This window comes from Meriones unguiculatus, chromosome 14 (genome assembly GCF_030254825.1).
Source record: "Meriones unguiculatus strain TT.TT164.6M chromosome 14, Bangor_MerUng_6.1, whole genome shotgun sequence".
Lineage (NCBI taxonomy): Eukaryota > Metazoa > Chordata > Mammalia > Rodentia > Muridae > Meriones > Meriones unguiculatus.
In genome coordinates, this window is record NC_083361.1 from 23,582,578 (window position 1) to 23,608,437 (window position 25,860).

General features: G+C 42.9%; 1 protein-coding gene across 2 annotated transcripts in view; it reads right to left on the reverse strand.

Annotated features, from left to right (window-relative positions):
* The window catches only part of Nucb2 (nucleobindin 2), a 33,076-nt gene extending 8,224 nt beyond the window's left edge, over positions 1-24,852 (reverse strand). Inside the window, exons 1-11 of one of the 2 annotated variants that reach the window (XM_060366971.1) lie at positions 24,723-24,852; positions 19,089-19,260; positions 14,877-14,994; positions 6,327-6,470; positions 5,500-5,607; positions 4,153-4,279; positions 3,873-3,976; positions 2,617-2,802; positions 2,343-2,433; positions 1,558-1,616; positions 1,357-1,449 (exon numbers count right to left, since the gene is read on the reverse strand). In XM_060366971.1, the coding sequence (XP_060222954.1) occupies positions 1,357-1,449; positions 1,558-1,616; positions 2,343-2,433; positions 2,617-2,802; positions 3,873-3,976; positions 4,153-4,279; positions 5,500-5,607; positions 6,327-6,470 (912 nt within the window). In that variant the 5' untranslated portion in view covers positions 14,877-14,994; positions 19,089-19,260; positions 24,723-24,852. The remainder of the gene's footprint in view (positions 1-1,356; positions 1,450-1,557; positions 1,617-2,342; positions 2,434-2,616; positions 2,803-3,872; positions 3,977-4,152; positions 4,280-5,499; positions 5,608-6,326; positions 6,471-14,876; positions 14,995-19,088; positions 19,261-24,722) is intronic. The other variant, XM_021649102.2, reaches the window with a different exon arrangement.
* Between the last annotated feature and the right edge of the window lie 1,008 nt (positions 24,853-25,860).

A 25,860-nucleotide genomic window follows, 5' to 3' on the forward strand; every position in this document is an offset into this window, starting at 1 on the left:
ACTTGTTGTTATAGTTATTAAAGTAAAAGAATTTAGGGGTCTTCTTAGTGTAGGCTGTCCACAATGTGTGGGACCAGATGTGGCTTTAAATCTTTTAATTAATTAGTTTTGGATTTAGCCCCAGCATCATGTGGGAGACAGCTGCAGGAGAATCTCTGTGAGTTCAAGGCCAGACTGGTCTACAAACTGAGTTCCAGGACAGCCAGGGCTACACAAAGAACCTATGGCAAACCCTAATTCCCACCCCCCAAAATTTTTTGAGATATTTGCACATACACAATGAAGTATCTTGGGGAGGGACCTTGTGGTGGTTTGAATAAAAATGCCCCCCCAGGCTTATAGGGAGTGGCACTATTAGGTATGCCCTTATTGAGGTAGTGTGGCTTTGCAGAAAAGTCACTAGGGTGTGGGCTTTGAGGTCTCAGACGCTCAAGCCTGGCCAGTGTGTCACTTCCTGTTGCCTGCAGATCTAGATGTAGAATTCTCAAGTTTCTTTAACATGTCTGCCTGTGCTCCACCATGCTTCCTGCCAAGACAATAATGGACTAAACCTCTGAAACTATAAGCCAGCCCCATTTAAATGTTGACCTTTATAAGAGTTGCTGTGGCCATGGTGTCTCTTCACAGCAGTAAAAACTCTAAGACAGACTTACCCCCAAACAAAACTGATTTATGGTTCACATATACAACTTATATATACATCTGAAGGCAACTTTAAACAATTTTATAAATAATTTGGTGCACGAAACATAAAAATTCATGATATAGGCTTCTGTACTTCTTGCATCTTTGTCAGTGATCAAAAATTTTAGAGCATTTTGGATATCTGATTAGAGCTTTTCAACCCATAAAAGCTTATACAGGTCTAAAAAACGTTAACTATACAACATCATTGTTTTTACTACCCCATATGTTTATTGCTTATATATAATAGTATCATAAGCTTGTAAAAATATTTAAAGTGGTTACAAATTATTGTTAAAGGAATCTAGTGCAGTATTCTAGTCACAAATACAAAATCCAATTAAATACCTATTGTGCAAGTTGGAGAGATGGCGCAGTAGTTAAAGGCACGTGCTGTTCTTCCTGAGGACTCAGGTTCGTTTCCCAGCACCCACATGGCCTCTCACAACCGTCCTTCATTCCAGTTCCAGGAAATAAAGCATTTTCTTCTGGCCTCCTTCGGCACCAGGCATGTACATGTGCATGTATGTACATACAAGCAAACACTCATGCGCATACAATTAAAAAACATATAAATCTAACTGCATATTTACACTTCCATCTTATGATAAGAATTATTGCAAGAACTTGAATAATGAAAGAAACGACATCCACCCTAACCTTAAAGCATACCTCATTCATGACATGTTCTCGCATCCTAAGCCTTTCCTCTTCCATTTCTATCATATCATCCTCTGCATTTCGGGAATCATATATTTTTTCCAACTTTAAAAAAAAAAAAAAGAAAAGGAAAGTGTGAAAACCAACATGAAAGAAGAGAAGGCGAATGAGGGAAACAAGGCAGACAGGACTGAGGAGGGAACAATCGTTTACCTCTTTTGTGAATAGTGCTTCTAATTCTTGTTCGTCCAGGAATCCATCACTGTTGACATCTAAAGTTCAATAGTTACAAAGGCAAAAGCAGACTTGAATCCTCAGGAAAATAAACACTTAAAATACAATTACAATGGCTTGTAAAAAGTCGTGCTGATGTAAAGCGACAACTGGCTGCAGGACGGGGCTACACCTTTCTCACGAAGCCCCACGTCAGCCCAAGGGACAAGCCTATATTTACAGCTCATAATCGTGTTTTAGAAAAGTACACATCATCTACTCTTTTCCAGAGAGACAGAACATTATCTGTAAGAATAAAAGCAGTTAAAAACAAAATTTAAGAGTGGTCTTGCTCTGCAGCCCTAACTGGCCTGGTAGTCACCACGTAGTCCAGGATAGCCTAACACATGCAGCAATCCTCCTGCCTCAGCTTCCCAAGTGCTGGGATTACAGGTGTCACCACCATATCATCTTAGTAAGTTCTAATTCTGTCATGAAAAGCTTGTTAGATATAAGCTAACTGGCCATAGAATTATCTCCAGTCTACAGAGAGAGCTTTGAGGTAAGTCACACAAAGATTGAATAGCAAATGTGGGCAGAAAGACACAGCTATGATCTAAGACATCGACTGAGACTATTAATAATTTCACTTGAAGGAAAAACTCTAAATACAACTATTGTTAGAACTCAACAGCAAACCGTCACAGTGATCAATTATGAGTAAATCAAATACAGATTTTTCAAACAACAGATATAAATATCAATATTTGTATCAAATCTGTTACCATGTAATTTGAAAAATGTCTTGGGGTCAAAGTCATTAGGGTCCAATCCATCAGTCTCTTCCCAAACCTCTTTTAGTTGATCTTTGCTTCCCTGTGAACCAATTTTAAGAAATTGCTCAAAACAAAATATAATCTATGTATAGAGACTCAAAAAATATGTCTGAGGAACTTTTCAGAATTAGGACTTGAGATTTACATGCTAAACTTAGGGCAAATTCTGCTACAACGAATTCATTTCCTCTAGATAATGGTTTCCACGATTCACAGTCCTTACAGGGTGATTGACTTTGGGGTGGTTTTCATGCTTCCTCTTCATTTCTTCAAATTTAGCTTCTTCTTCTTTTCTCTTTTCCTCATCCAGGGTTTTTAAATATTCCCTGCGCTCGTGTTCCTTCATCATCTCATACTTCTTAAACTCTTCATGCCGAGTCCGGTCATACTGCTCCAGGTCTGCGGTAGCCTGGAACACAACAGTGTTCAAAGCAGTGCGCGAGAAAAGTGTTAGCAGTCCTTCTGTTTTCTCCCTCACACAAGCATGTGTGTGGTGTGCATGCAGGCGTGCGTGTGCATTCACATGTGTGCGGGGGCATCTGTGTGCAGGTGTGTGTGATGGCCTGAGGTTGATATTGGGCTCTCTACCTTATTCATTGAGGAGGGATCTCTCAAGTGAGCCCAGAGCCAGCTCCCAGAACAATAAAACAGCGCTTAAAAATGCAGTGTGTCCTCTAACAGAAATGGTACAGGAGAGGAAAACAACCAAACATTGGACTATCCAAAGCAATCGAAATATAAGCTGATTTCAAAAAGAAGGAACTTGGGCAAACATAAACATGATTCAAATTGGAAGTGGTCAACAGCTATTTCAGCGAATTTCATAACTGCCCAACTAAAACATCAAGTTTGTTAATTTCTCTCATAACTAATATAATGGGTCCAAAAACTCTAATCTAAAATGGCCTGGGCCAAGCAAATGCGGTAGCTCATGCCAGTATTTCCAGCGTGCACAAATCCCTAACATGCACGAAATTCTGAGATACACTCCTAGTACCATACACAAATATAATACATAGGAATACAATAAAATAATAATATATAATGGTAAAAATATTATTATATATAAATATATCATATATAAAATAAATATAATAGTAACAAATTTTAAGAGATTTTCCAAGTTTCAGGGCACAGGGAGGAAAGCCAAATGGAGATGGAGAGACTTGAATCACACTGCCTCATGCCCAGAAATACCAGGCAAAGGAAACTGCCTCTCCTGTAGAACCTTCATAGGCAGCACTTCCTTACAAAGTCTAAATAGAAGCTATAGATACCATCATGACTAGCTAGTTCAATCCTGGCTCAGTTTTGCAGCATTTTGGATTTGGGGACACGGGTTAGTGATGTGTACTCATATCAGCACTCATATCTGTTGTGAGAAAGCTTAAAGCAAGCTCCCTCAGAGGATACATGCTCTTCAGATTCTCAACAGAACATAAAGACCCCACCCTGGGGGTGGGAGGGGCATATCCTCACCGCCTTGATTAGCATATCCAAATCTTTGGATTCAAACGTGTCAGGATTCTGGTGGTTCAGGTGTTCGAACTGCTTCAGAAGAAGGTGGTGATTCATGCCAGTATCTGCAACGGTGAGAGAAATCAGCAAATGTCAGCCTCAGGACATTAACCTCTGGCCTCTGCACACATGTACACATGAACACATACAAACCACACACTGAAGAGCATACTGGCACTTAATGTAAAAACCTCAACAGGCAGATGCCAACAGTGCCCCCCCCCATCTGTCCGGCGCCTACCTTGAAGGGAATCCAGCTTAGCTTTGATGAGCATTCTTAGCCTTCCCACTTCTTGCCTCTTGAGTTCATCAAGTTTTGTCCTCACGTGGTGACTTACTAAGTCCAGCTCTTTGCTCAGTCTCCCACTCTGTCAGCAAAATTAACACATTAGTTCTCTCTAGTGCATTTTACTTTATACGTGATGTAACAGAGTGACAATAGCGTCACAGGAACTGAAGCGACAGCTCAGCAGTTAAGACCATAGGCTGCTCTTCCATAAGACCTCCGTGTGGCTGCCAGCACCCACGTGGTGGCTCACAACCATCTGTAACTCCAGGTCCAGAGGATCCAACACCCTATCTGATGTCTACAGACATCACACCTGTGCATTCACATGATGCACAAACACATACACGCAAAACATCCACACATTAAAAATTAAAACATACTTTTAAATGGCGTTATCTCAAATTAACAATAGTTTGGCTGACACGGCTAAATTTTACATTATAAAAGCATTCCTTTCATTTCAGCTCATCTCAGTTGGGCATGATAACTCATTCCTATAATCCCACCACTTGAGAGGTGGGGGCAGGGAGATCAGAAGTTCAAGGCTACCTTCAGCTTCATAAGGAGTTCGAGGACAGCCTAGTCTCCACTCTCCCTCAGTTCAATCCTGAGAATAGGGGGCCTATTTCCAGGATCTGCACACACACTGAAACCCATGATACATAAATCCCTATACATGATGGCATGGAGTCACATGTAACCTGTGCCAGCTGTACATTTCTCAAAACACCCAGGATATTATACAGAATGGTATTCTTAGGATGGAGGCACAGAGTTGTCCCTGCCGTATTAACATAAACTAACATAAGGAGCTTACTTCCTCCTCTGCTAATCTGGAACTGACCATAGCACCAGGCCCCAGCCTGCTCTCCTCAGAACATGATGCAAGCCACCGAACTTGCTGCACACAGCTCTCTGCCATGATGCCTGTGACTGCAACACCATTAGCTGACCCCCCCACCCCACCCCCGTGGCCTCTATTTCTAACTCTGAGTCCAACTCCAGAGTATTTCCTATACATGGCGTGAGTCACAACCCTTGCGTGTCTGGCATGTGCACCATCCAGCCCCTCCCCCTTCCCTCTATGGTTAAACTCTGGCACATTCTCTGCCGGGAAGGATGGCTTTCTGCCTTTTCCCACTGCTTCACATGGGCCACGTGTCTGTCCTCTGCAGCACAGATCCATCCATCCAATCTACTTCTCAGTGTGATTTTTCCCATCTTCTCTACAAAACTCTCACCTTCTATCTCCAGAGCTTAGCTCAGCGTCTGCCACACCCATTGCTGAATGCCACTCACCCTTATTTCCTCTATGTCTGCTTTCTGGAGCTTTTCTCTGAAGTGCTGATCCGTTTCCAGGACATCAATCACTTGCCTGAGGTATTCATCGTAATAAAGTCCAGTATCCTTCCCGGCAGAAACAAACAGTCACAATTCAGAAAGTTTGCCTTGGTCTGAACAGAAAGATGTGAATTCTGAAAATCAACTCCTAGCAAAATGGCACCAAGACAGAATGTTCTCTGACAGCTTCAACAGTCAAGAAAGAGTTCTGAATCGGGATCAATATCATGGTTTACTACAAAATAAGTGTAAAAGTCCTGTGGGGTTTAGAAGGCGAAGCTCTAAGGGTGGATGTATAGGTAAGCGGCAGAATCCTTGCCGAGAATGCACAGTCTCTGGGTTCCAGCCCTACCACTGCAAAGCAACAACACAATGGTATGAGTGGCTTTCTGGAAAAACAAAATAAAATGAAGGGTCTCTCCCCATGAGCATCACTCCCTCCCCTGAAAATAACAGTATTTCTCTTCTTGGCTGATGATTGCTACAATAAAAATGTACTGTGATTAATTCTTCTACATACCAATTACGTTAAGTAGCACTGGCCAGTGTTTTACTGCCTGATTCCTGCCTAGTACCCTTTTTACCACTGCGTCAGAAATACTTGCCAAATGTGGGCCTATATGCGCCGTCAACATTAACAATCGCAATCCCTCCACTGGGCAGAATTAATACTTCCCGGTCCCTCCACTGGCTAGAATTTCTCAGAATGAGCCATTTAGCAGTGACCTTCGCCCTCTGTCACCATCATAATTCATTTCATTCTTCTGATTTGCCCACGCACTTACTGGTAAGTCCATCTTTACGCGCTCCACGGGCTCGGGGTTGTGTACTTTGGTCTTGTCTACGTCGATAGGCACAGCTTCCAGAGCTGTGAGCACGCACGGCACCAAGAGAAAACAGTAGCGCAGCTGGATGACCCTCCACCTCATCTGCAACGAAGACGCCGTTACAGCACAGCGCTGCAAAGATGCTTCAAGGCTGCGGGCCCGCATTCCCAGAGCCACTTCAACTGCAGGCCCACTCCCGAGAGGTTAAGTGCAAAACAAACAAACAAAAACGCCACTAGGAAATGGGGTGGAAACAGATTATAACTTACAATTTTGACATAACAAATCACCAAAGAAAATCAGAGGACAGCTGGCAAGATGGCTCAGTGGGTAAAGGCGAACACACCCATAAAATAAGTAAAAGAAAAGATTACTTTAAAAAAAAAAAAAAGAAAAGAAAATCAAAGAAGAGCTTGGTGAACTGGCTTGGGCCTATCATCCCAGTACTCTGGTGGCTGAGCCAAGAGGGTTGTAAAAGGTCAGCATGGGCTACTTGGTGAGACCCTGCCTCAAAACAAACAGAGCCTGGCATGGTAGTGTGCAGCCATAGTGGAAAACTTGGAAGACTACGTCAGGAAAACTACTGCTGTGGTCTGAGACTAGCCTGCACTGCACAGTAAGTTTCAGGCCAGCCAGGGTACTATAGCAAGAGCCTGTCTCAAAAAAACAAAAAGAAAGGAGGAAAGGGGAAGAGGCAGGAAGAAAATTTTGAAAGAAATGTTTTCAGCCAAAATAAAAAAGACAGGAAACAAAATTTTTAACTTCTGAACTATTTATATAAGAAAACATTTGGAAAAGAAAAAAAAAAAAAAAAAGAAAAGAAAACATTTGAAAGTTAGATGGGGTGGCTCAACCATTGTATCCCAAGCACTTGGGAGGCTGAGACAGGAGGATTGTCATGAGTTCAGAGTTAAGTTCCAGGCCACTCTGGGTGCAGATACTCCATGTGAAAAACAAACAAAAGAAAGTAAACAATGAGAATATAAAGGGTATGAGAAAAAAAGGGGCACGTGAGAGGGTAAGAGTGAGAGGGACGGTGAGGGAGAAACAAGACAGAAGGGGGCGGGGAGATAAAACACTGCTTGCTTAAGGTCAAGTGGGAAATCTACATTTAAACACATGTGCTTACACACCTGTGACATAAAATCAGAAAGGGAACTACTTGGGAGGGGAGAGGGGGGAGAAGCCAGTGAGAGGAGGAAGGCTGGTGGGATAGGGCAGTGAGGAGTAAACAGGAGCAAAGCAACAATGCACGTGTGTATGAAAATGTAAGTAAACCCATTGTTTGTACGTTATAATTTTTTAATTGAAAAAAAAAAAGCAGAAGGGGCAAAAAAAAAAAAAAAAAGATTAATTACAAAATGCTCGCTACAAAGAGTTAGAGAGCTCAATACAAGGCTCAGTGGTTAAGAGAACATGCTGCTCTTCCAGAGGTCCGTCCCAACAGCCACATCTGCTCACAGCTCACAGCTGTATGCAACGCCAGTTCCAGGACCTTCTGGCTCCCACAGGCACTAGGCATGCATGCGGTACACAGATACACACCTACAGAACTCCCATACACACAAAACTTAACATAGATAAATCTTAAACAAATCAAACAAGAGGGCTGCAGAGACAGTCAACAGTTGGGAGCACTTGTTCGGACATTTGGCAGCTCGCAGCCAGCTGCAGTGCCAGCTCCAGGGGATTTGCTGCCCTCTTTTGGCCACTGTGGGCACTGCGTGCAAATGTACAGACAAGCACCGATAAATGAAAAATAAAGAGTATTAAAAACGACACAGCCGGGATACAAATTGAATAACTTGTAATAAATGATAATAAAAAAAGAAAAAAATGAACAAACAACAATGAAAACATAGTGAAAAACAGCCAGGCTAGTGAGATGGCTCAGTGGGCAAAGGCATTTCCTAACAAGGCTGACAAACTGAGTTTGGTCCCTGGGACCCATATGATGGCAGGAGAGACCTAAACACTGAAAGCTGCCCTCTGGCCTCCACAGGTATCCCATGACACATATGCACACTCAGAGAATCAATGAATGAATGAATGTAAAAAACAAAAGGAGCAGCTGGGTGGTAGTGGCACATACCTTTAATCCCAGCACTTGGGAGGCAGAGGCAGGTGGATCTCTCTAAGTTCAAGGCCAGCCTGGTCTACAGAGAGAGTTCATAGACATCCAGGGCTACATAGAGAAACCCTGCCTCAGAAAAAAGAAACAGTAAACAAACAAACAACAACAAAAAGCCAATAGTTGCTTTCAAATAAATAGGCCAATAAAATTGCAGACAGGCCAGGTGTAATGGCATAGCCCTGTAATCAAAGAACTCAAGAAACAGAGACAGGAGGATTGCAGCCTAGTCTACATTGCAAGTTCAGGCCAGTCAGGGTGCTGTAGAAAAGATTGTCTTTCAAAACACAACAACAAAAAAAGTGTGTATATCAGGTAGGAGTTGGAGAGGTTTCTGTAGCAGAGCGATTATTATTATGTTTACCACTCATAAGTAGGATGTCGTGGGGTTAAAACAAAAGAGCAAAAGGATTCAAATGTTTTGAATACAATAGTTGAAGTTGTATTACATTTCTGTAACAATCCATGGCCCTAGGTCTTCTGCAAGGATCAGAAGGGATTAAGATCTGACGCTATGTGCTTTTATACATACAGGCTTATATTAGGGATCAGATCAAGAACAATGCCAAGAACATGCCCAGCACGGAAGAAGGCATACAGGAAACGGTACTCAGAAAGCCATAGGGCAGGTCAAGACCTGGAGTGACTGACACCAAAGTGGCAGGCTACCTGCGAGAGGCTTTTTTTGCAGAAACGCAAATTCCCAAGCCCTATGCTGGCCTTGTAAACCAGAGACACGGGGAAGCCCTACAAACTCTCACTGAGTCCTGCAGCTAATTCTGAAGCAACAGAAACCACTGCCCTTCAACACGGCATCTGTCTGCTCTACTGTGGAGAATGCTTATCTCCAAGGGAGTTTGGGGGCTGAGGGTGTAGCTGAGCAGTAGAGCACTTGCCAAATATGCATGGGGCCCTGGATTCCAACCCTGGAAGTAGAATAGGGGGCAGTGTTTCCATTTTTGTAGTGGTAGAGCACACACGTGTACGTGCTTGTGTGCATGTGGGGGCCAGAGACTTCAGAAGCTGTCCACCTTGTTTTCTGAGACGAGGTTTCTCATTAGGGATGGAACTTGCTAGGGGGACTAAGCTGGCTGGCTAGGGAGCTACTGCTTGTCTTTGCTGCCCTGTGCTGTGATTACAAGCATTACCATGAAGCCTGGCTGGTATTTTCCATGGGTTCTGGGACTCAAACTCAAATCCTCATTTGTACACAGCAAACACAACCAAGCTATCTCCCCATGGTCCCTTAGGTCTATGCTCTAATACCAGCTCCAACTAGCCACAGATATAATAGACCTTACTATTCTTCCTTTATTGAGACAAGGGGTCATGTAGCCCAAGCTGGTCTCAAACTTTCTGTGTAGCCAAGGATGAACTTGAACTCTTGGGCTTCCTGCCTTTTACAGGCCTTGACCATCATATCCAGCTCCACCACAGTTTCCTTTTTTTTTTTTTAAGATTTTTATGTATTTATTACGTGTACAATGTTCTGCCTGCATGTACGCCTGCATACCAGAAGAGGGCACCAGATCTCATTAGAGATGGTTGTGAGCCACCATGTGGTTGCTGGGAATTGAACTCAGGATCTTTGGAAGAACAGAGTGTGCTCTTAACCTCTGAGCCATCTCTCCAGCCTGGCATGAGTATTCTTTAATTTGTAATCCCACCATGAAATTAGTGCGTAAAGTAGAGGTAATTTCTGGCACCTAATCAGAAATACCAATAAAACTGCTTTTGCTCAAACCAACTGTATAAAATTACTAGGTTAAACAATTTATAAATACATTTAAATTAAATCTCTAGTTGAAGACTAGGTGGTGGTATATAGTCCCTTTAATCCCAGCAGAGGCAATCAGATCTCTGAGTTCCAGACCAGCCTGATCTACAAAGTGAATTCCAGGACAGCTGGAGAAACCCTGTCTTGAAAAACCAAACTAAATAAATAATAATAAATTAAAAAAACAAAAATTCCTATAGTTGAATAGGGCTTACTGCTCAAGAGGCCAGCCCCAGTGCTCAGAAATAAAAGCCAACAGCAAGAACAGCACAGATCAAACTACCAAACGATGTTCATATCTAGAAACAACTGAAAAAAGAGATAAAGCCAAGAAGGTAGCAACACTCCGGGAACACGAGGCTCTGCCCTACCCCCCCAATCCACTTCGGGAAGCAGGAACAATGCTCAGGCTGAAACACTGATGAGTCTGCGTTCATTCATTCTGGGTTTAGTTTTGGTTTTTACATAAATCAGACAAGTAATTCATCATTATATGTCATTCAAAACCAAAGGTTATTTTAGTTTTTAGTAATTTTAAAAATTCAAAGACTGACATATTTAAGGGGAAATCTGTGGTTTTAAAATCAAATACAATAGTAAATATAATCAAGAGCAAAAAATTAAAAAAGAACACATATGATTCAATTCATGTAAAATGCCCCAATATGCATATCCCTAGGGCAGTACATTTTTACCACTCATAGCTGATGGCCTTGGGAGGAAAAAGCAGAAATAAAGGTTCCTGGGGAGAGTATTTGTTGGGTGGGGAAGAAAATGTATTAAATCAGAAAGAGGGGACAGTGGCACAACATTAAATCAAGATGGACTGTAGCTCAGTCTGGCAACACATGCTGTAATTCCAACTTCTGGAGGCTAAAGCAAAAAGACCGTGAGCTCGAGGCCAGCCTGGACTACAAGTGAACTCCAGATAAGCTGGGAGTACCGGACTACATACTGAGGGGTGCGTGTGTATCTAAATTGCATGATATAAAACCATCTTTCAAGTTCATGAAAAGGGATACAGCAAAAAGTCAAGCTAAATGTTTTTAATGTGACTAAAAAGATATAATTTATAACCCATGTGTAGCATCTATACTAGCCATGCCTTATACTTTTCCATAATCTAAATTTTATATTCTTAACACTTTCATCTTTTGTTCTATAACTATCAGAAAAAAACATGATCTGCTTTCTTTATAATTTTCTGATAATTCTATCAAACTTTATTTAACTAGGAGTTTGTATAAATTTAAGATTTCCTAGCCTCTGCTGGACTTTTACTACTTGACTTTGTGTCTCAACCTGCCTTAACTTCAATTTTGTCTGAAACCAGCATTGCTAAATCAGTCGTGTTCCAATTAGTGTGTAATTATATAAGTGTGTACATGTATATACATATACGCACTATTTTGTATGGCTGACAACCTCTGCACTCTTTCCTTTTGTTTTTATTCATATTTATTTGTTGTATGCGTGCAGGCATTATGCACATGTATGCTGAACTGGATGTGTGACGGTCACAGGACAACTTTTGGTTCTCTCCTTCCACTGTGTAAGCACAACCTCAGCCTCCTTTCCTTTTTAAATTTCTTCTAGATTTAATTTATTTTATTGTGTGTGAGTGTTTTGCTCACATGTGTATCTATGAACTGCATCCATGCAGTAGCCGAGGAGGGGGTTGGATCCCCTGGCACTGTAGTTAGAACTGTGAGCGGCCATGTAGGTTCTGGGAACCAAACCTGGGTCCTCTGCAAGACCGACAGGTGTTCTTAACCACGGAGCCATCTCTCCAGCCCCATCTACCTTCTAATTCAAGTATTTCCTGTTTAAATGTACTCAGATTGCTGATTCTGTATTTAATCAACTTGATACATAATTCTTTAGCTAAATTTCTTAAAAGTCAGGGATTGTCTTTCAATTAATTGAAAAAAAAAATGATTGGCGAGGAGGTAACAGCAACGCAGGCTTTCCTACCCAAATGTCATAAACTTTATTGCCATTTTTCTGACTGTCACAACCTCAGGCTTTTCACATTATCACTGTGTCTTCCTGGTCATTTTATCTTCAAAAGGATTAAACTAAGTCAAAACCCAGTGGGGTAAGCCTGTGACCACAGCGCTCAGAAGTTGGCTGAGGTAGAACTGCAAAAAACGTGAGGTCACCCTAGCCTACAAAGGGCTCAGACTCAGCTCAATGTGCCTAGCGTGCACAGAGCACTAAACTCAATCTCCAGAGCTACAAGGGAAAAAGAGTTATAGTCTGGCACTGAAGTGCTCTTCTGTAAGCAGAGAAAATAAAACAGCTGGCACAAGCCAGCAACGCCGCTGTTAGAGGAACAGCCTGACCTTTTCAGTTAGGGGCACTAACTGCTTTACAGACTTTGGACAGGAAGCTACTACACAAAGCCACGTTCCTCTCTGTTCTGAGAGACGACAGACTTCCCTATGAGCAGCACCGAGCACCACCGAGGACAGCAGAGGCTGACCACAGGTCCAACGTGTTTTCCCAGGTCCTGGGCTGATACGACTCTGGCAAATGTCTGTCAGTAGTGTCTTCCTAACACTGAGCAAATGCTGCACAACTTACAGCAACATGTAACATAAGAAAATAAGGACTGAGGATGTAACTCAGAGGCTTCTCTAGCACGGGTCAGGTGAAGGGCTTAATCTCAGCAAGCACCACAGGGTGAGGCTAGCAGGCAACGCTGATTTTAATCAACGGGAAAGGCAAACTTCTGACTCTCACACACCTCAAAACGATACAGTAACACTAACGGTGGAAAAGAGACTAACAGAAGAGAAAAGCTTTTCCGCTTCTGATGAGGGTCTTGTTATGTAGCCCAGGTTGTCATTACACTCACAGCAGTTCCCCTGCCTCAGCCTCCTGAACGTTGAGATTACAGGTATACATGAGTGTTCCTAGTGAGAATAGGTTTTTGTTTTGAAATCCCTGTTTGTTTGTTTGTTTGTTTGTTTGTTTGTTTTCAGGCAAGCTGGCCTACGTAGCCAAGGATGGCCTTAAACTTCTGGTCCTCCCACCTCCCCGCCCTGGAGCGCTGAGATTATAGGTGTACATAGCCATGCAGTGGTGAAGACTGAACCCGGGGCTTTGTGCATGCCAGGCAAGCACTCTGCAGACTGAGCCACTTCCCCAGCCCCAGTCCTTTGGTTTCTGCAGACTTGTTTATTGGAGCATTCATTTTATCAGCCCACAGCAAGAGACTTCAATGATGACTGTGGAGATGTCCACAATTCAAGACTCTCTTTGAGAAGACTGAATCCAGTGGGTGGGTCCACAAGCTGGGACTGAACCTGTCTATGAATGGGTTCTGACAGTGCTCCACTGAAGGACTCTCAGAAAAAGAGCTGGCCAAAGCTCTGACACATGACATTTGCAACTACAAGATGGCTTCCCAAAGACGTTACAGCATGCTCACGTCAGGGTGGGCGATGACACAGCTAAAGAGTGGTTAAATCTGGCTTGAATGTTGAAGAGCCTGGCCTAACCTGCCGGGCGAGTTCACTTAGCTCCTGAAGCATTCTGATAAGATGTGTCTGAGACGTTAAGGAACAGGAAGCCTGGGAAAGAACCCAGATTGGGGGTGCTCCTCCACAGCTGACAGCTGGCAGGGTTTTTGGTTAACAAACCACTAAAGAGTTTGAAAAAAAAAAAAACAAGAACCTGAAAGCCCGCTGCCAGCTTACGGTAACCAAGCACCAATTTGTGAAGTTCAAGTTACAGGATTAGAAGAAACTCCCAGGCAATGGGGCCTGGGAAGAAAACACAGACAGATGACGCAGTGGTTCATACCACTGGCTGCTCTTCCAGAGGGCCAAGATTCAATTCCAAGCGCCCAAACAGTGACTTACAACTGTCTCTAACTCCAGTTCCAGGAGATCTGACACTCTCTTCTGGCCTCCTTGGGCACTGCATTCATGTGATACACAGACAGGCAGACTAAACACTCAGACATAAAATAAAAATAAATAAATCTTTTCACAAATGCCGTGCAAAAGCTGAATGTCCAAATCAATCTTTAAAAGTCTTTCAGTAAACAAAATGGAACTGTGCATGACACAGCATGTCATGGTTGCCTCAGTTTCCACTGGCAGCATTTTTTTTCCCCATATGTTGTACAGTCGTGTGTCCTACCAGTGAAACACAGGAATCCTAGGTTTCTGTGTTTCTACCATCTTCTTTAGGAATTTCTATTTCCCTGGCTTTTTAATATTCACAACCTCTCCTTTCTTATTTAATGTGGAGACCAGAGATAACCTGCAGAAGTCAGGGTTCTCCTTCCACCACCTGGATCGATGATCCATTTACAGACTTCCATCAACTGGAAAATGTATGGATGTTGTCGCACAGGAGAGCTGAGGAAGAGCAGCCAACAGAAAGAAGAGGTGTAACCTAGTCTCCTTCCCTGACCAGGTCAGTAGGAATGGATGTCTTTCCTTTACTGACCTCTTCTTCCCATAAGGACCACACAGACCTTGAGAGGAGACAGTTCGCCAACTACTGAGCAGCAGATGGAGCCAAACATTACAGGCTGAGAGTTGACTCTCTAAGGGCAGGATAATAGGAAATCCATTTAACTCACTGTGCAGCTTAAGCTGGCCTCAAATGCAAATCACTATGTAGCCCAGGCTAGACTCAAATGCAAAGCAGTAGTGCCTCTGCCTTCCCAATGCTGTGGTCACAGGCTGAAGACACCAAGTCTAGAATGAAGAGAATGTTTGTTATTGTTGTTTTTGTTTGAAGCATGTAAAGCAGATTGCCCTGAACTTAGTATATAGCCAAGGACGAACTTGAAATCCTGAACTTCCTGTCTCCATCTCCTAGGTGTCAGAATTACAGGCTTGCATCTCCACACCCAGTTTACAAGGTGCTGGCAACTGAACTCATGGCTTGGTGCATACCAGGCAAACATTTGACAAATGAATACATCCCCAGCTCCATGCCAAGAAAATGTGAAAAGATAGGATCCAGAAGGAAACAGATCCTTTCCCTATGTATCCAGTAAATCCAAAACAAGCCTCCCAAGTTCCAAGTCCAGAAAAACTCAAAGGTGTGACTCACATATAGAGCCAGATTTTTTCGATGTGAAATCACTCAAGTCATCAAGTGGTTATCCAGTTAGGAGTATAAACTGTGTAATTGTGTATGTGATGAAAGGAGAAAAAGAGGGAGAGAAAGAGAGAGTGTGAGTGTGTGTGTGTGTGTGTGTGTGTCCTGTGGTGCTGAATGTTCACATGCAGTGCAGAGGGACTGGTGCTACATAAGGAATTGTGCCCAGCTTTCTACCTGAGTTCTGGGGATTTGAACTCAGATCCTCATGCTTGCACACCAACCTTTCTCACCCACTGAGTCATCTTCCTAGCCCTGTCCCTTTTTTCTTTCTTTTAATTTTTTCCTCTCTTAATCCTCCCTTTGCTCTTCTGTTTATTTTAAGGCTGAAGTATGTTTTCTTTAAACAAATGTTTATGTTAGGAACCCACATCAGATGTTATGGTGGAAAACAAAGGTAAGTGGAATAGATGCTTCCTGGATGTGGAAGCCTTTAACCTAGTGAGAGAGGTGGGTTATTTAATATAAGCAATTTTGAGGGAAAAGTTATTTTAAAAAACAATACACAGAACAGCCATTTTCTCTTAATAAAAGTTTGATAAATTTGATTTATTTATTCATTTGTTTTGCCTGCATGTATTTAGTGCACGCAGAGGCTCGAAGAGGATGTCAGATCCCCTGGGGCTGGAGTTATAGATAGCTGCGAGACAACATGTGAGTGGTGGGACTCAAACCCACATCCACTGGAAGAGCAGCCAGTGCTCTTAACTGTTGAGCCATCTCTCCATCCCTGAAAAAAAACTTTTTTTTAACTAAGCTGAGCCCAGCATGTAGGAGGCTAAGTCATGAGGATGGCAGCAAATTTGAGGCTAGCCTGGACTACAGAGTGAGACTGTCTCAAACCACAAAAGCAAAACAAAAGCTAAGAAATATTAAAGTGGTATTCAGGACTAGACATGTTTAGTCTAATGACTTCTCGAATGTCAAATGACTTTTCAAACCCTGTGAGAGGTTCAAAAGATAGTGCAGTTGGAAGAGAGCCTGCTTAGCCCGCTAAAGGCCCAGGACTGCACCAAACATGTTGGCTCCTGGCAGTAATCCCAGCGCTGGAAAGGCAGAAGGCAGGGATCAGAAGTTCAAGGTCATCTTCAGTTCCACAGTGAGTTCAAGGCCAATAGGAATTTGCACACCACCATGCCTGGCTGTGTCCAAGTAGTAAGAGGAAAAGTACAAGAGCTTGTGAAAATGCAAACACACTTCATAGAAATAAAATCTTGGGGCTGGAGACATGACTCAGAGGTTAAGAGCACTTTCCAAAGGTCCTGAGTTCAACTCCCAGCAACCACGTGGTGGCTCAGAACCATCTATAATGAGATCTGTTGCCCTCCTCTGGCATGTAGGCACACATACATGCAGAGTGCTGTATAAATAATATAAATAAATAATTCTAAAAAAAAAGTTCTAACTTGAGAAGGTAATCAAGTAAAAAAAAACAAAATATTAATCTTTCTTTATCTCCTTCCTATAAACACTGAACAACTGACTGAATCTTTGAATTCTTATTCACTTAAAATTCAATTCCCTAAATTGCTGTTTCATTTTCTCAAGGCTGTTCATTTACAGCAAAATAATGTCAATTGAATCTTGTATCTGAGGCCAGCCTTTACTCCTGACCTCCAGCCTCTACCATCCTCTGAAGTTCTAGAATTATAGCTGTGTCCAACTATCTGAACCATTTTAAGTGTCAACATACAATATGTCTGTAAACATGTAAAGGGAAAATCTGGAAAGAAATATTGGCATGCCTTGAAGCTGGGATATACATAGCTCTGTATAGAGGATTTGAGGAGCATGTGTGAGGGCCTGGTTTCAACTAATACTGTCCCCCAAAATGGTATACTTAAATAACTTATGCAAAGGCCAGCAGGAAGAGAACATTACAGGACAGGTAAGAGCTAAGTGACTTTAAACAATCAACTCCTAGAAAGGCAGGAAAACGGTGTCCTGTGTGACCATCCCGAATGCAAAATATACTAAGAGGGGTCACATTTATCAACACAGTCACTTCTGATGACTGGTTAGGCGGCAATCCTGGGGAAAGATCTCTATTCATTCTAGTGTCTTGCTAACCTAACTACTTGCAGTTTGATAAATGCCAGCTCATCTCTACACAATCGTCAGTTGCACAACAAACACACATTGAACATTCATGGGTGGTTGTTTTTAAATAACCAGGGCAAACCTCCAAACAAGAGAGACGTGCCTCTATAGTGAATCATGGAATAAAAGAAAAGCAGGGCCAAGCATGAGCGCAGACTAGTTCAACAGCCTGGCTATATTTTGAGTTCTAGACCAGCCAGGACTATATAGCAAGATCCTTTCTCAATAGGAGAAGAAGAGGGAGGGAGGGTACGAGGGTGGAGTTAGGAGGGTGTGGGGGAGGGGCTACAGCTGGGATACAAAGTGAATAAACTGTAATTGATAAAATAAAAATAAAAAATAAAAAAATAAAAACAAACAAAAAAGCCCACAAACAAATGAACTAGAAGAAACAAACACCCAAAAAATAAAAAATAAAAAAGAATGTAACTTTGCAAACAGACTATTTCTTTCTATAGTCAGTAGTCCAACTGGACGGTCTGCTCTAATCACTGAGGCTTCACTGCCAAGGACTTGAAGCTCAGAAATGAGAAAAGGGAAGCTCCCTCCGAGGCAGAGACTTCTGCTTCTCCTCTGATAACCAAACCCTTCCTTCCTTCCCAGTAGCATAAGTCCCCTTTCACTGAGTGTAACCATACATCCAGTTATGTATCTGGGAAGCCTGGGCTTTGGTTCAGGGAGTCTCCAGAGAGACAGGATGCATTCTTCTTTGTCTTTGTCTTGCTGCCTGGAACCCTGCTGTGACGGTAGAGGTCTGGCAGCCATCTTTGACTTTGAGAACTAAGGGAACTTTAGGAGACAAAAGACAAAGAACTAAAAGATTGGGTCTCATACAACTTTATAACGTCACTCTGCCTATTCTAAACTATGACTTCAAGAGTTCTTTTAGGGGACGGTGAGGCGATTCAGCCGTAAGAGCACTGGCTGCTCTTCCAGAGAACCCAAGTTCAGTTTCCAGCATCCATGTGGCTGTTCACAACCACCTGTCACTCTAGTTCCAGACTATCTGACACCCTCTTGTGGCCTCGGAGAGCACCAGGCGCACACACATGGAGCAAAGGCATGAATGCAGTCAAACACATAAAGTAAAATAAAACTTGTATTTAAAGAAAAGAATTCTTTTAGGAACTGGGGAGATGGCTCAGTGCTTAAGAGCACATACTGCTCTTGACCCAAATTCTATTCTCAACAGCCATGTTCACAATCACTTCCAATCCCAGCTCCGTGGGAAGCAGATCCTAACTCACACACACTAAATAAAACCTTTTTAAAAGAAGAATCACTTTAATCTGGGTTTAATGCTTAATGCTTATAATATCATCACACAGGAGGCTGTAGCAGGAGAATTGCTGTCACCTCAAGGCCAGCCTGGGCCACTCAATGAGCTCTAGAACAGGTTGGGCCACATAGTGAGACTCTGTCTTTACTTCTCTGCCAATAAAGAGAATTATTTGAAATGAGAAAACAAATGTATGTTTAAGCCATTCCTGTGTGTGTCTTATGGTCACTCCCTGTGTTTTATTGCTGTTTTGGCAGACATGGTTGGTTTTGTTTGTCACAAACAAATTCTTCACTGAAGACTTACCTTCAGACAGGTTAAAGCTTTATCTTATCTTTTTTTTTTTTTTCTCACAGATGAGGCCACTGAGATCTCAAGTGGTAAGATGAAAGATGATCTATATAATATTAAGTTTGTAGAGAACTGGTCCTGGCTCCTGGTCCAAATTTTTTTCCCTTGAAAAACTGGTTCTCGAGTTCTAAATAAAAAAAGAGAAAAATTAAATATAACAATGAATTATAAATGTATCCTTTTTTAATGTGAATAGTACACAAGAATGTGTGCCATGATATACATAGTATAAAATTAGTATAAAAAAGTATTAAATTAGCAGGACTTGGTGGCCCATACCTTTAATCCTAGCACTGGAGGCAGAGGCTGGATGATCTCTTTGAGTGCAAGTCCAGCCTGGTCTACACACTGAGTTCCAGGATAGCCAGGGCTATCCTGTCTCAACAAACAAACAAAAAAAGTATCAAATTTTAATGACTTGATGGGATACAATAAATAAACAGTCAAGGGCCAGAACAAACAGATTGTGTTTACAATGCCTTAATTGTACTACCCTAGAAAGAACTAAAGGTAAGAGCATTTGTTTTTCTCAGCGAAGACATAAACTTTAAGACATACAGAATGGCTCCCACAGGCTCATACATGCTTATGAGTGGCACAATTTGAAAGGATTAGGAGGTGTGGCCTTGTTGGAGGAAGTGTGTCACTAGGGGTGAGTTTTGAGGTTTCAAAGGCTTAAGCCAGGCCCTGTGGCAATCTCTTGCTGCTGCCTGTGGATCCAAATGTAGACCTCTTAGCTCCTTCTCTAGCACCATGTCTGAATGTGTGCTACCATGTCTAAATGTGTTCTGCCATGATGAGAACCAACTAAACCTCTGACATTGTAAGCCAGCCAAATTAAATGCTTTCCTTTATAAGAGCTGCTATGGTCATGATTCTTTTCACAGCAATAAACAGTGACTAAGACAGAGAGTAACTTCTTCTTTAAAAAAAGGCATGCCTCATGTTCCTGGAGGCTAGAATTGCAGTTATAGCCACCATGAGGGTATAGGGAACCAAACCCAAGTCCCCTGCAAAAGCAATGGGTACTCTTAACTGAGAAGGAGCTTTCAGCGCTGAGGGTAACTTGTTTGGTTAAGTCCTTAGCTGGGAATCCAAGCATGGTGCAACACACCTGTTGATCCAGCATGAGGGAGAAAACAGAAGGATAAAGGCCATCTTTGGCTACATAGCAAGTCTGAGGTCAGCTTGGACAAAAGCAGACTGTGTAAAAAAAAAAAAAAAAAAAAAAGGCTGGGCCTGATAATGCACACCTGTAATCCCAGAACTCTGGGAGGCAGAGGTTGGCGTATCTCTTGAGTTCGAGGCCAGCCTGGTCTATAAAGGTCTATAAAGTGAATCTAGAACAGCGAAGGCTACACAGAGAAACCCTGTCTCAAAAAATAAAAAATAAAATAAAGGACAGGAAAGAAAGAAAGAAAATTTAAAAAATCAACAAATTCTAACTTAAATATTTCTTACTACTTACTTCCCACTACCTTAAAACAATTAACTTGGAAATGTTATGATGGATTAGTGGGTAAGATGGCTTAGTAAGTAAAGACATTTGCCACCAAGTTTGGCAATCTGAGACCTAGAATCCACACCGTAGGAGAAGTGGCTTCTGAAAATTGACCTCTGACCTTCCACATGGATGCCATGGTACACACATACAAAAACAAATATTAAAAAAAATTTCTAATGAACTTGATCCCGGTTTGTCACAGATGTACTAATATTCGTTATTATCGTTATTATTATTGTTTGTATGCATGTACCTACTTAGTTGTATGTGCACCATAGCCACGTAGGTGCCTGTGGGTGCCAGAAGAGGGTGTCTGAGCCTCTGCAATGGAAGTTCCAGGCAGCTGTGACTAGCCTGGTATGGGTTGTGGGACCTAAACGCAGGTCCTCTACAAAAACAGCATACGCTCTTAACCATCTCTCCCTGCCACAGATATAAAAATCAGTGCACTTTCAAAGCCTTTTCTGAAACCCTGCTACATAAGACAAGACACGCATGTTTAAGCGCAATGCTGCACGTAAGTATTTCTATATAGTCTGCAAAAAAAAAAAAAAAAAAAAAAAAGGCAAATCAAGCCTCTTCAAATGTTAGTAACAGGCGTCTCTTTAGATGCTGTATTTAATATAAGATGGTCTATGCAGAGGAGCAAGAATGTGCAAGTTGCATTTTGTACAGGACTTCAATACAGCATGGTAAAAACAAAGAAACATCACATTGAACCCTAGTCCCTTTCATTTATTTGCCCGTTACTTGCACTTTTCTTGATACCTCCCTCCCCCCCCCCCCCCCGTGCTGGGATTTGAATGCATGCTAAGCAAGAACTCTGCCTCTGAGCTGTATCCTTAGTGTGCAATTTTATTTCTGAGTCTTGATTTTTCTAAGAATAAAACTGAATTAAGCTGGACATGGTGGCTAATACCTATAATCCCAAAATTCAGGAGGGTAAGGAAGTAGAATTACCTTAAGTTTGAGGCCAACATGGGCTACATAGTGAGTTCTAGCATAGCCTGAGCTACATGAAACTCTGACTCTAAATAAATAAATAAATAAATAAGTTATTTTCAACACTTTTTAAAATTTTATTCATGTGTGTGGGTGAGTGTGTGTGTGTGTATGTATGTGTGTGTCTCACATATGTGAGAGTCTCTGGAGAGAACACAAGAGGGCATCAGAGCTCCTGGAACCAGAGTTACAAGAGGCTGTGAGCTGCCAGACATGGACACTAGAAACCCAATACATATCCTCCAGGAAATTAGTAAGCGCTCTCAAACGCTAAACCACCTAACCAGCCCACATACAATTATTTTTAAGAGTTCTTTTTTATTTTTACTTATATTTATGAATCTACTTCATGCGTGTGTACACATGAGCTCCACAACACTCAAGCAGAGGATGGAGAACAGCTTGGGGGAATTGGTTCTCTTTTTCCACCTTGGCCTGGGCTGTGGAATTGAACTTAAGGCATCAGACTTGGCAGCTAGCACCTTTACTCTCAGAGGCATCTTGCCAGTGCTTGATCCTTCCAGCTCCCAAATACTCAAAGAAATATTCTGCAGACACCGGCTGAAATACTCTGCAGAGCCTAAACGGGTTCTCAGGAAGTAGGACACCATTTTAACATGCTATTCCACCATTTGTCTGCAGAGACACATAAAACACATCCTAAAAACAAAGACACTAAAACTAATGCCCATAATAAATAACTACTGATGTGAAAAGTGTCCTAATTGCCTTCTTGTGGCTTCATTTCAATTTGTATTTACTGAACACAAACCAACTTGGCAAAAAGCATGCTGAAATCTGGGCTTTGGGGTACACGTCTGCAATCCCAGTCCTCAGAGGCCTGAAGGATCGATGTAAGATCCAGGCCAACCTGGATTGAGTTTGCGTCTACCCTGTTTTAAACAAACAAACGTACAAACAAACAAAAAGCATACTGAAAGGATATTAAAAAAAAATGTGTGAGGGGTTGGAGAGATGACGGTTGGGAAACAGGGTTAAGGAGATGGCTGTCGGTAAAGGGCCACGTAAGCAGAAGGAGCTGAGTTGGGATCCTAAGCACCCACAAAAAAAAAAAAAAAGCCAGGCAGGACAGGTGCCTATAATCCCAGCACTCAGGAAGTGGAGACAGTAGGCTCCTTGGCCAGCTAGTACAGAGGAATAAATAAGCTCCAGATCTCAAAACACAGGTGGAAGGTGACAGAAGAAGATGCAGGAGCGCGCGCGCACATACGTAAATACATACATACATACATACATACACACACGCACGCACACACGCACAATGTATGGAACGAACAATACCTTGGGGAACAGAGAAAAGTAAATGCAACAGGGGCTCCACCACCAGTTGGTAGGTAAAAACCAGAAGGGCCTAAGAACTGCATCCATCGGTAAACCCCAGGGAGGCAGAGAGGAATTTTTAAAATGAATTTATGAATGTTTGTGTGGAGGACAAAGGACAGCTTGCAGTGGCTGGTGCCCTCCTTCTACCATATGGGTCACAGGGACCAAACTCAGAGGGGCATCAGGCTTGGCTGCAAGAGCCTTGCTCAACTGAGCCATCTAGATGGCTCTTAGAAACGAATTTTTGACCCACACCAGACAAACCAGATGATGAAGAGTTTCTGTGCCCACCTAATAACTAGAGTGATACTATCTGAGGTTGCATTCGTAATTCCAAATTTTCACTATTTTAATGTTCAACCCTATTAATTTCATTAACGGAGGAACATGTTGGAACATTCATTATTTGTTGAGTTTTCTTGAATGTTATAAAACTATAACATAGATTAAATGAGGAAAATTCCTGATGCAATTTTTAAGGACAAAATAAAATACTGAACTGTTACTCAAATCTAGCTACTTATCAAAACTAGCCAGGGAGAAACCTTAAGCAATTTAAACAGCCAGAGGCTATCTGATCCAAATGCCTAATGTAATCCTTTCACTTCTTGACAATTCTTTGTTTGTTTTGGCTTTTTTGAGACAGGGTTTCTCTGTGTAGCCTTGGCTGTCCAGGACTCAGAATGATAGCCATGCCTCTGCCTCCCTGAGTGCTGGAATTAAAGAAGTGTGCCACCACACCTGACTTGACAATTCTTTAGGACAAGTATTTCAACATTTTAAACTTTCCTATAGGGCAAACTCCACAATTAACTATAATTCACTATAACGAATATTTTCATTTAAGCTATGTGTCCTCCTGCCTCAGGCTCCCCTAATAGCTGGTATTGTGAGTCCCCAACATCCTGTCTTTTGTCAAAATCAGGGTGTTTTATTTTTGAAGCAGGGGGAGGGGGGAAGAGTTAGTATTTATATTATTTATCCACAGACTTAACAAAGCTTTAAATAAAACAAAACTTAGATAATAGCACTCAGCATTCAATTTGTGTAAAAGGTACATTAACAAGTGTAAAAGGTATAAACAATCAGAACAAGGGTTTCTGTTCATTTTCGTTCTCTCCTCCTCCACCCCTTTCTGGTGTTGCAAAATAATTGTCATGTAAGACCGCTGTCTGCATCAACCACAATAACCACATCAGCCCACCGAGGTAACATTCAGCAGGTGCAACAAGAAAGTAGTAACATCTTTCCCTTTCCCCTAAATCGAAAGGGCTCGTCTTTCGCCTAATTTGTCACTTTGGGGCAAACGATACTACAGCTGGCACGAACTTTCTCCTTAGTGGCAGATGCTGGCTTCACATACTCCGAGGAAGAGCCGTGCCCTGGGCCTAGCTTTGCTCCACAGCGCTGGGGGCGCGGAGCATCAGCCCGGAATTGATGAGTCCAGAGTCCTCACCAGTGGGCATGCCCCTCGCTCACGGACCCGCCCCAGTTTGGGTCCCGCACCTAGCCCCCTGCTCGTGCCACCGACCCCGAAGAAAAGCTCAGGTGCCCTGCAGCAAGAGGAGTGATGGAGTGGACCCGGCGCCCCCCGGCTTCAGCTATGAGACCCTCTTCAGCCTTGCCCGCACACAACTCGGCCCTCCACCACAGGGCAGGGCAAGCTCGGACAAGAGCCCTCTCTCCAGGGACCCGACCAGCCCGAGCTTGGGATCTGCACCCAGCTCCGCGCCACTGACCTTCTTTGCAGGGTCTCCGCGGGCGAGGCTAAGCCGACTGATGCCCGCCGCGCGCACACCAGTTTCTCCCTGCCCACGGCCCTCCGCCGTGCTCTATTCCACAGCCTACTGCTTGCCCGCCTCCTGGTTGCCATGGTGACTGCCTCCGCCCCGACAGGCGCTAATTGGTCCGGCTCTGGATCGCGGAGGACGCCTATTGGTGAGTTGGTTCAGGGAAACGCGTACGCGAAGGCGCTTTGGGAAAGACCTTAGCCAAGAGGGACGTGGCGCTCTCCGACCCGGGAGAGGAGGCCGCGCCCCTTCCTTCTCTTGCAGTCATGGACTAGTTTGTGGAGCAGGTTTTAGGCCGGTGAGGAGCTGCCCGGGAATTCCCCACAAAATCTTAGGGATATACATGCTCTTAGTCTCTGGCCTGCGCCTGTAGCGCCCACAGTGGTGGAGAAAAAAGTGGCAAGCCTCTTGCGGGTACAGTTTTTAACCGTACTCCACCCTCGTTATCCTGGCCCTGCGTCCCTGTGACTTATTGCATCAACCTCACTTTTATCTCATGCACATCTCCAGATACGGCTTTCTCTACTCTCTGCCCCATGGAACGGAGACATCTTCAAGTCATTTTAACCATGGGGCTCTTAGATGTTAGCACTTGGAGGGTTAGGAAAGCTTTCAGAGCCTTGCGGTTGTTTCTGATGCTTAGGTGCCAGTTACACCGTACTGATCTTTAGTTTTTTTCACCTAAAAAAAAAAAAAAAAAGGTCCTAGGATGTGTATTACTGGTCTCCTCGCTGCAAAGAAAAAAAACTAAAAAAAAAAGCAATTAAGGAAAGGAGTTTCAGCTCACAGTTTAAGGCAGCTGGTCACACGGCATCCCAGTCAGGAAGCAGAGTACTGAAGAATACTGATGCTTGTCTCTCTCGGTCTCTCTCTTCCTCTCCCTCTCCCTTTTCCTCTGCAATGGAAGCCGCTGTAGCAAGTTGCAACCTGGGTTAATGGCTGTGTGCACCGTTAGGGACCAGACTTCCTCTCTTGCAATATCCAACTTGCACCTAACCCATCAGTTGGGGCATTTGCCAAAGCACTGTGCTTCCATTTCCTTATGTGTAAAATGGGAACAGTAATACCGGTACCGCCGACACCTACA